The sequence below is a fragment of the Procambarus clarkii genome, chromosome 63 (genome assembly GCF_040958095.1).
Source record: "Procambarus clarkii isolate CNS0578487 chromosome 63, FALCON_Pclarkii_2.0, whole genome shotgun sequence".
Lineage (NCBI taxonomy): Eukaryota > Metazoa > Arthropoda > Malacostraca > Decapoda > Cambaridae > Procambarus > Procambarus clarkii.
In genome coordinates, this window is record NC_091212.1 from 24,984,288 (window position 1) to 24,995,560 (window position 11,273).

The following is an 11,273-nucleotide window of genomic DNA, read 5'->3' on the forward strand; positions in this document are numbered from 1 at the left end:
GTTCAAGTTATTACTTACCCTTGCTGATGACTGCTGTTGACGTATGGAAGATGGTGAGGAGGAGGGAGGAGGAGAGGTGTTACTGTTTGGAAGGGGAGTCCCCATCCATTATAACATCAGGCAGTGAAGACTTCACTGGTGTGCACTCCGGCACATTTTGCCTGCATACCACTAGGACTTGCTTGTCTTACTAAGAATCTATCTAAAGACACTTGTTTTTCCATACATTTTAACACTTGTCTATAGTAAGACTTCACATTGTCATTTAAAAGGTCAATGCAACGGCCTGCTACAGCTTTATCTGGGTGAGTTTTTTCAACAAAACTTTATAGTTCTTCCCATACTTCACGTATTTTCTTAATCAAGAAGGGACATCCTCTACTGCCTCTACTCACAGCTATTTTCTTAGGTTGAACCTTACCAATGGCTTTCTTGAGAATCATTACGAGATATATAATAACAACTTTTATACTCAAATTTCCAAAAAACTGTAAATCCTTGTGAAGAATTCAAGCAGGATAGTCACTGGGCGCAAGACACTGGTAGACTGAGGCGCGATCGCCATGCCACCACACGCTAGTCGGCCTGTACGTGTATCAACAAACTCGTATTCCAAGGCAACCCTCGCCTTCAGAGGCAAATTTTCCAAGCAAATCCTGCTCGTATTCCGAAAAACTCGTATACAGGGACACTCGTATTCCTAGGTACCACTGTATTTATATACGAACATAAGAATGAAGGTTACTGCAGAAGGCCTATTGGCTCATACGAGGCAGCTCCTATTTACACCCACCCAATCTCATTCATATTATATATATGTATATATATGTGTGTGTGTGTCTAACCTACGCTTTAAACTTTATAGTTTAGGCTTGTTTTCAGGTCCCCCATAAGGTCGAACTCTCTACCTTTCCCAGGATGAAACCCCCACAACAGTTTCCAAACTCCCAGGTGCCTTCTTAATGCTAGGTGAAAGGAAACGTGCCAAACCACTTGTCCCGACTGGGAATCAAACCCAGGATTCCCGATTGCGAGTCGAAAATTAAGCCTACTGTACAACTAGATGTAGTATGCTTCGTATTTTTATTTTTATTTTTTTTGGCCTAAAATGGGTGTTGAACAATCACTCGCAGGAAAAAAAGAAACCAGGAATCTTATTTGATCGTGCATTGTAGCATTTTATGTCCAACCAAGCTCATTTATATGCATGTCAAAATAACATTTCAACCATTCTAACAATTTCATGTCTGTTATATTATCTTGAGATGATTTTGGGGCTTTAGTGTCCCTCCACCCCCAGGAAGTAGCCCGTGACAGCTAACTAACTTCCAGGTACCTATTTACTGCTATGTAACAGGTGCATCAGGGTGAAAGAAACTCTGCCCATTGTTTCTCGCCGGCGCCCGGGATCGAACCCGGGACCACAGGATCACGCCTCCAGTGTTCTGTCTGCTCAGCCACCGGCTCCCAATAATTTGGGAGCTGGGAGCAAATTATTACCTAATAATTTGTTTCCAAATCTATTCATTGACAGAACATCATTCATACAGATTTGAGTACTACCATTGAAACCCTGAAACAAGAGTATCAACTAGGTGCCAAATTATGTAGGAATATCAGGAAATGACATTGCAGATTTTAAAAAAATGGCAACTGAAAAAGGATATGTAGATATTAACATCACAGTCTAGCACAGATTAAATAAAAAAATTAGCTTGAACACAAGATGCACAGTTGCAATAACACAGCAGCTTTAACATCATGATTTGCAGGATGGTATAATAATTTGACAAACTATGAACATTTTATTTTATTTAGGACAACAGAAGAGCCTGCAAGTGGATTTTTCAATACATTACATAGTATACAATCCCTTCCACTGTGATCTGCACTTGGAACTTTATACATCTTTGTCAATAGATTCCAGTACAGTACACTATTAATATGTTAATGAAACTTGCAGTTTACTACAAGGATATTCTCCAGGTAAACATGCCTTCCCTCAACAGAATGAGAGAGAGGGGTGGGAAGTAGGTAGGTTATCTTGAGGTTATCTTGATGATTTCGGGGCTTTAGTGTCCCCGCGGCTCGGTCCTCGACCAGGCCTCCACCCCCAGGAAGCATATGACAGCTGACTAACACCCAGGTACCTATTTTACTGCTAGGTAACAGGGGCATAGGGTGAAAGAAACTCTGCCCATTGTTTCTCGCCGACGCCTGGGATCGAACCCAGGACCACAGGATCACAAGTCCCACGTGCTGTCCGCTCGGCCGACCGGCTCCTATGTCCTGGAGACAGCTCGTAACCCGAAAACTCGTAAACCGAAACTAATTTCCCCATAAGAAATAATGGGAAATGAATTAATCCGTTCCCGACTACCCAAAAACTTCACTTCAAACTAAATTTTATACCTAATTTATCCAAATCTACACTATAAAAGTATGTTCAAGTTATTACCCTTGCTGATGACTGTTGGCATATGGAAGATGGTGAGGAGGGAGGAGGAGAAGAGGTGTTACTGTTTGGAAGGGGAGTCCCCTTCCATTATAACATCAGGCAGTAAAGCTTTTTCTGGGGTACACTCTCTGGCACATTTTGCCTGCATACCACTAGATCCTGGTTGTGGCTCACTGCTTGATTTTCTCGCAACGAAATGATCCATTGAAGATTGTTTTTCCCTTCGCAACATTTGTCTGTAGTTAGGCAGCACATTGTCATTGAAAATATTAATGCAACGGCCTACCACAGCTTTCTCTGGGCGAGTCGTTTCAATAAAAGTTTGCATTTCTTCCCACATTTCTTCCTAATGGTTGTGGAAGGGACATCCTCTTTTGCCTCATCCTCCTCCACTGGAGAAATATCCTCAGCTGCTTCTTGCTGCTCCTTTTGAAGGGCTTGGAGTTCTTCGGTGGTCAGTTCTTCGTCGTGTTCTTCCACTAACTCCTCCACATCAGCACCATCCAATTCCAAGCCCATCTTCCGGCCCAGAGTAACAATTTCCTCAACAATAGGCACTTCATTTACAGGCTCAAATTCCTCAAAGTCTTGTTCTGTCACACATTCAGGCCACAATTTTCTCCAGCCAGAGATCCGGGTTCTTTGAGTCACTTCTTGCCAGGCTTTGTCAACAAGTATTAAAGCACTACAAATGTTAAAATGGTCTTTCCAGAACTCTTTGAGGGTGAGGTTTGTGGCTTCAGCCACTTCAAAACATTTCCGGGAAAGTTCCCTATCATAAAGTTTCTTAAAATGTGCTATGATTTTCTGCTCCATAGGCTGAATTAGAGGAGTGGTGTTAGGAGGAAGGAACTTTACTGTGAGAAAATTACTGTATCTGTTCAACAATGCATCTTCCAAGCCTGGAGGATGAGCAGGGCCTTGAGTGGCAAATTTTTCTCTTGGCAAATATTTTTGTATGGCAGGGCACACTACATAATTCACCCACTCCGTAAAAAAATCCTAGTCACCCATGCCTTATTATTTGCCCTCCACATCACACACATTTGTTTTTTCCGCAAACCATACTTTTTGAAAACCCTTGGATTATCAGAATGATGCACAAGCAAGTAATTAATTATCAAAAGAAGGCACCAAACAGGGAAGGCTATGTAGAATGATACACAAGCAAGGGTTTAATTTTCAAATCGCCACTCGCATTTCCACACAGCACAAGCATAAACCTATCCCTCATAGGCTTGTGTCCGGGCAATGATTTTTCCTCCTTGGTAATGTATGTCCTCTTAGGCAATCTTTTTCCAGAACAGTCCTGTCTCATCACAATTAAACACTTGTTGCAGTAGGTATCCCTCAGCCTCTACAAACTAAGTTCTTCAATAAATCTTTCAGCCGCTGGTTTGTCTGAGCTGGCAGCCTCCCCATGCCTCAACACTATGAATACCACTCCTTTTTTTAAATTTGTCAAACCATCCCCTGCTTGCCTTAAAGTCTATCGTATCTGCACTTGTTCCAAGGGTTTCTTTACAAGGTCTTCATGCAATACCCTGGTTTTCTCACAAATGATGGCCTCTGAAACACTATCACCCACTAACTCCTTGTTGTGTATCCAAATTAATAACTTTTCCACAAACTCAAGTATTTGTGGTCTTTGTTTTGCGATTGTTGATACGCCTTTTGCCACTTTAGCACTCGTGTCCTTTTTCTTGGCAAGTATAGAGCATATCATTGATGTGGATTTGTTGTACTGCCTAGCTAGTTCAACTCTAGTACCATTTTCATGCTTCCGAATTATCTCTTATTTTTCCTCTATTGTCATCCTCACATGCGATTTCTTGCCTAGAACCTTACCACTGGCTTTCTTAGGATCCATGGCGAGATATATAACTTTTATGCTCAAATGGCCAAAAATCTGACAAACTGTAAATCCTTGTGAAGAATTCAGGTGGGATAGTCACTGGGCGCAAGGCACTGGTAAATTGAGCCGCCATCGCTATGCCACCACGTGCTAGGTCGGCCCGTATGCGTATCAACAAACTCGTAACCCAATGCAATGCTCGTATCCCGATGCAAATTTTTCGACCAAATTGGGCTCATAACCCGAAAAACTCGTAAACAGGGGTTCCACTGTACAGTACTGTACTAATTAATCACTGCTATTTCTATTGTTTATCGTTTCTAAATTAAAGTAGTAACTCGCTTTATAATTTGGTTTATAATTACTTTATAATTTGGTTTACCTTTGTTAAGAGGATTTTCACTTTCATGAAAATATTTCATAGAATGAACACTTTTTTTTTTGTTTTTTTTTTTTAAGATATATACAAGAGTTGTTACATTCTTGTACAGCCACTAGTACGCGTAGCGTTTCGGCAGGTCCCTGGAATACGATCCCCTGCCGCGAAGAATCGTTTTTTCATCCAAGTACACATTTTATTGTTGCGTTAAACAGAGGCTACAGTTAAGGAATTGAGCCCAGTAAATCCTCCCCAGCCAGGATACGAACCCATGACATAGCGCTCGCGGAACGCCAGGCGAGTGTCTTACCACTACACCACGGAGACTAATTACAGTTAATGTGTTATTCACGTAAGTAATTATCAAAAGATGGTGCCAAGCCGGGGAGACTATGTAGCGTGTGTTACTCAAAGCTTTACATTCTTGTGTTCCAAGATGAATTTGGGCATCGTTCTATGTCAAGTACAGTATCCTCAAATCTCATTACTAACCAATTTCTGACTCATGATGATGTGTGATGATTCAGTTATTAATCTCACAAATGAGAGGAGTTTACACAAACCCCCACATGGCCACACTACCATATGCATGTCTCAACCAATCACTGCTTGTGAATCCAAACACTTTCTTCTTGAAAACCGACATATTTGATGATGAAACTTGGTGATAGTGTATACAAAATCCCAATAGAACTAAAAAGGCAAAGTTCTTAAAAGTAAAAATTTCTGAAATAAAAGCAACCAGTCAAGAAAAGTGTCGCCTCTCTAAAACATTGCAGTACTCAGACATCAATGAGCTCCCCTCTCATAGCAAATATATTTGATTTTTATTACAAGATAAGAGAAATCATTTGTACAATAATATTTTATAAAATATATGGTATGCTTGAAAGTATAAATGTGTAATCATTTGGTTCAAATAGTGACATGGTTTTAGGGTAATAAATGTATGTTTTGAGTGCACGTATACTCATTATATACAGTACTAGTTTTTATACAGGACAGGAAATATTGGAACACATTTAGATAAAACATAACTTGTCCAGTTATAATTGTCATGCCAACAACAAAGTGTTTCTGAACACTTGGATAAATAATGAATTATTCAGTGTATGTTTTACGTATCGCGCATCATTTTTTAAACAAGATCAACGTTTAAAACTATTCTTTACTTTACATACAACAGAAAAATTGCTTTAAAACATTACTTAAATACCAAAGTATAGCAAACCATACCTCTTCCAGGCAAAATATAATGGAACAATTTAGTAAAGTAGTACGAGTTGATGTCCATCCAATGGGGGGTGTAAATTCCATCTACTTTCAAAATTACCTGAAGAAACATTCAATTAATTTGTTTCTTATACTGCATAGTGATATTGATTAAACATTTACATTTGGAAAAGCATTCACCATAATTCAGTGATGTCTCGCACAATACCAACATTTAATAGATACATAGTAAATTGCATCTTACTTTTTGATACAATTGTATCTATAAAATGATATCTATAACTAAATTGATATATAACTATAACTTGATAAATTGTATCTATAACTTACTAGCACTTAAAGTGCCAGTAAGTTTTAGAGTGCAACATAACTTCTAGATGAATCCAGAAACACATTCTTTCTGGAAATTCACCAAGGGGCTTGCCACAAATAAAAAAAAATTGTAATTACTTGTATATGTTTATCACTTCATTTGTATGTAAATACAACCATGAATGAGCACTACAACCTTGAAAGTGTTTTAGCCAGGAAAGCTGAGCTTAAACATCATAATAGTCAACATGGTCTCCAGACTTGAATTTACGTTGCTTCAATATATCCAAGAGTTTGTTGGCAGACACATTACAGGGAAGAAGTTTGCCTTCCTCCTTTAACGATGCAAAAGTTGACCTTAGTTCTTTATCTGTTGTTGCTCTACGAGCAATCTCCTGTAAAATATTATTGGAGGATAAGCATTTTGCAATTAATTTTCACTAAATCTATTACTGAAACTAGATTAATCAAAATTATACATCTTATGAAGATCAGTATAATTCATTTCCATTATCTGCCAAATTTATGTAATTCCCTTAAAGAATGCTAGCTGGTATGAGTGCCACATAAAACTAAGAAAATATCAAGAAGAGCTGAATGTAACTTGCCTGCATTTCATTATCCAAGGGCCCTGGTGCATAATTAAGCACCAGAATGTTGGGTTCCTCATCTGCCAAAACCTTAAAGAGCATATCCCTAGCAGCTTTTCCAGCACAATAAAGTCCCCAGGATTTAAAGGGCTGTACAGCACACAAGGACGAGATGTTCACAATCTCTAGTGCCACATTAGGCTGTTTTGACATAATTTCTATGACCACTGCATTCAGCATCACCACAGAGCTGTAACAGACCACCAGCCAAAGTATTAGTTTTAACTATTTTACATCCGAGGGCAAGAATTTACACAGTAAAAGAGGGCATGCGTGAATGCTTTCTTAGATAAATTTTAGTTTATGCAAAACGTTTAAAATAATGTATGTAAAGTACAAAAATGTCTACAATATACAGACAAAATACACCTTAATTTATAGTGTACTGTATATACAATATTTATACTTAATTTTAAACATTTTGCTATACAAATTTTTAATTAACATTACACTAATAAAAGTGCAGTATCCCAGATGGACACTACCAATAAATTCTGATTAGACAATTTTTTTTATATCTATTAGCAACACTATTGAAAACAAGTTCAACTATATTAAATTTGTAGTCCCTGTAGTTCTAAATGTGTCTTCTCCCCCCCCCCAAAAATGAATACCTATATACACAAAAACATACTCAGCATTCAGAGAGAACCCACCTAACATTCATTTGGAAATAACTGTTGACATGGTCAAGGTCCTTGAGATTCCGCAGGTATACAAGATCTCCAAGGGACCCAGCATTGTGGAATATGACACATCGAGTTGGAGGAGGATCCTGTCCTACTATCAGCAATTTATCCAGGGCCTTCTCTAGATTTTCCTTACTAGCGGTACCAAGATCCATCACGACAGAGGTGAACTGTTGAATCACAGGGAGAGACTTGAAAAATAGCTTGCCTGTGGCTTATATAGTGTAAAGAAAAATGTCATGGGAAGTTGTAAAATGCAAAAGGGAAATCTCGTATGAAATGTACATTTCATTAATTCAATTTGTAAAAAGGTTTCTACATTACACACTGTACGTACATTACACTTTGCAGCAAGGTTGCTGCAGTCAATGGATTTCGACTTTCAATATATCGTACTTTGATGCATGATGAATTTTGGTCTGGAAAGTCAAGTTCACTTACCTTCACGTCAGGATTTGCCTTATGGACATTAGAAGAGGTTGTATCTAGTCCCTGTTGTGAGCGAGCGACGCCCACGATGCGGGAGCCGGCGGCCACCATGCCAGCTACGCCCTCACAGATGGCCGCCCCTAGACCTCTCGAAGCCCCTGTCACTACCACCCAAGTCACGCCCGGCCACGTGGTTTTGGATCCCTCGCTCATCTGCAGGAAGAAGTTAACATTTACTTGAGAGCCCCCATCTCTCTCGACGGAGCCAGAAAGCCGGCCGCTTGTCAAAGGTACTATGATTATTAGCGAGAGGGTCCCGGTAGTACAGTCGGGTTCGTTTTCGACTCGATTGAAAATTTCAGGTTCGAATCCCAGGCAAGACAGGAATGGTTGGGCAGGTTTCCTATCACCTAAAGCAGTAAATGGGGACCCAGAAGTTAGTCAGCTTGTTGTGAGGTTGCATCCTGGGGAGGGTCAGTAATCTGACCCTGTGTGTGTGTTGGGGGGGGGGGTCATCGATGTAAGCCTAACATGTATATATTCACTAGCTGACTGTCCACCGACAATGAATTATTAAATTATAAACTTCACACTAGCGTGTATGTCATCACGCTTCACACATATTGGGAAAAATTTCACATTGTTGGTGGAAATTTTGTTCTCTCAATATTAATTTGTCCCAATTAATATTGCACTGACATATACATTTCATTCAACAATTATGCATATTGACTTTGATCTTTTATTTGTGTCCACAAAATTAACAGTTATAATGCACAAATATTTCACCTGCACAGATTCGATACCTTTAACAAAATTTGGAGCGAACTTTCTAGTGTGTGGTCTGGTCAACGAACTTCCTATTTTCATATAGAGAATTAAATTGAAAATATAAACTTAATTCATTAATTATTATTATTATTATATAATAAGCAATATTATTGAGCTTGACAATAAGTCAAGCTCTTCAGCAATATGCAACTCTAATTGCTACTAATTAGCTCATTATGAAATTACTTCAACCCAGTTCAAACATATGCAAATAACCAGTATATTTAAATTCATAGGCGAGTAAAGAAGTCTATATCGTAGATTTCTGTATCACAATCAACTTGCGAATGGTCCAGGGCGGACAGAAACGTCGTCGTTCAAATTCAATCATCATCGTCCCTTCACTTTCTAGTGTGCGGTTTGGTCAACATATTTCAGCCACGTTATGTGACTTCTCGTCTGCAATCTATATCGTAATTTCTACCCGTGCAATATAATGCAATATTACGAGCAGCTTTATCACCCAACCAGTATATAGGAGCTCCCAGGGACAACCACTGACAATACATGCCGACTCACTTTCCCAGCATGACTTATCTATATAGCAGCACTTAATGACAGGCGTCTATATGTCACATGTAAAGTACGGGTGGTGGCTGCAGTGTGGTCACATCCTGTCACGTGTGGAAGAACGAGAGTAGTCACTGGGCAGCCACCTGCAGCTGGAACAACCCACCTTTAACTCCTGCAGCAGTGGCAGCGCTGACCACACTGACGCTCCCACGCCACCAGTTGCTCAAGCCTCGCCCCACCCCCTCCACACCCCGGCCACATCCCCTCAACAACCCTCCACATCCCCAACAAACCCTAACACAATACCCAACCACAACACCCCCGCCATTACTTTTCCCATCCTGTCTAACCTCTTGGGCTAGACGGTAGAACAACGGTCTTGCTTCATGCATGGCGGCGTTCAATCCCCCAGCTGTCTGATTGGCTGGGCACCATTCTTTCTCCTCGTCCCATCCCAAATCCTTATCCTTATTCCTTACAAGTGTTATAAAGTCGTAATGGCTTGGCGCTTTCCCCTGATAATTCCCTTCCTCCCCACAGCACCCTGTCATTGCCTTGCCACCCTCCTCCCCCCACAACATCCCATCCCACTACACTACCCACTACACACCCCAGTCACTGCCCCTCCACACATACCTCACCATAACCCTACAACACTTTCCTCCACAACCCCCGCCACAACACCACACACCCCACAATGTACGGGTGGTGGCTGCACAGCACACACCTGTTGATTGACGGTTGAGAAGCGGGACCAAAGAGCCAGAGCTCAACCCCCGCAAGCACAATTAGGTGAGTACACAATACCATTATCCTCGACTCCCCGTCATTCCCCCCACCAACCCCGCCCCATCCCTTTCACCGCCATTCCCCACCCCATCTCTTTCACTCTCATTTTCTGTTCGGGGAGAAAAAAACGCAAGCCAGTATGGGGGGGACTTATTTATTAAAATAGTAGATTATAAAGATGTAAAATTCTGCAGTAACACAAAATGTGTTGATGGCTATAAGTAAAAATTACCAATTCTATAACATAGTTGAGTAGATACAGTAAGTGCAGTTAAAGCAAATTTATAATGGGAATAATCAGTGGTAACATTTATTAAAAGTATCCTTAAAGCCAAGTATATAACAAGATAAGGCAAAATTCTGCAGAACACAAATTATGCTTATTGGCCATGAGTAAAAGTACATGACAAATGGTATAACATAGTTGAGTAGATACAGTCACTACAGTTAAAGTAAATTTATAATGGCAACTGTCAGTAATCCAAGAGCAATCGGACTTAATAATTAACACGCGAAGTGAAGCTTCAGCAATGCTCAAGATTAATCAAGATCTATCTGCCAGAGTCGACCTCCTCCAACAAGAATTAAACTCTCAAGACCACAGTACCTGACTTTAAACCAGCAGAAACCACTAGAAAACAGGAAGCCATGCTACAACAGTTTGAAAACTATCTTAACACCCTTCAACAGCTACACACTACCCAAGACGAATCAGACCAACATAAACTCCTTGATACTGTCGTTATCTCTTCACGTGATTTTCCCCAAGAATCTGAAGGAGAAGACTGTGCTACCATCGTGATCCATGAATTGCAGAATAAGATTAGATATTCAATCAAAACTAGTGGCATCAAATCAGCTTATAGAGAGGGTATCAAATCACCTGGTATAAATAACAGGAGAATTCGAGTTAAACCATAACACAGATAGCTGCTATTATTTATTAGATAGCTGCTCCCGCAAGTCAGACCTTATCAAATCTGCAGTCTCTAGTAAATCCACTGTTTATGTAAATGAATGTCTGACCAGGTTCAGATAAAATCTTTTATTTAAACTGCGTGGTTTCTGCAAAAATTCCCCTGTAAATAAACATTGTTTTGTTCGAGAAGGTAAAATTATAGCTAGGAGAACTGAC

At 40.0% G+C, this 11,273-nt stretch overlaps 1 protein-coding gene across 2 annotated transcripts; it reads right to left on the reverse strand.

Annotated features, from left to right (window-relative positions):
* Positions 1 to 5,644: 5,644 nt before the first annotated feature.
* LOC123769461 (sepiapterin reductase) lies at positions 5,645 to 9,623 on the reverse strand. Of its 2 annotated transcripts, none has more exons than XM_045760571.2 (5): positions 9,513 to 9,623; positions 8,018 to 8,218; positions 7,544 to 7,746; positions 6,846 to 7,077; positions 5,645 to 6,632 (listed from the first exon to the last, which is right to left on the reverse strand). In XM_045760571.2, the coding sequence occupies exons 2-5, from the start codon at positions 8,216 to 8,218 to the stop codon at positions 6,465 to 6,467; spliced, it is 804 nt and encodes a 267-aa protein (XP_045616527.1). In that variant the 5' UTR covers positions 9,513 to 9,623; the 3' UTR covers positions 5,645 to 6,464. The 2 variants fall into 2 exon arrangements, with proteins under 2 accessions (XP_045616527.1, XP_045616528.1); XM_045760572.2 differs by having other exon boundaries at positions 9,356 to 9,522.
* Positions 9,624 to 11,273: the final 1,650 nt, after the last annotated feature.

Coding starts and splice junctions, on each gene's coding strand:
- LOC123769461 (XM_045760571.2), bottom strand. CDS start 8,218: ATGAGCGAGGGATCCAAAACCACGTGGCCGGGCGTGACTTGGGTGGTA. Junction 7,747..8,017: donor AGGCAAATCCTGACGTGAAG/GTAAGTGAACTT, acceptor GTGATTCAACAG/TTCACCTCTGTCGTGATGGA. Junction 7,078..7,543: donor TATTTCCAAATGAATGTTAG/GTGGGTTCTCTC, acceptor GGTCTGTTACAG/CTCTGTGGTGATGCTGAATG.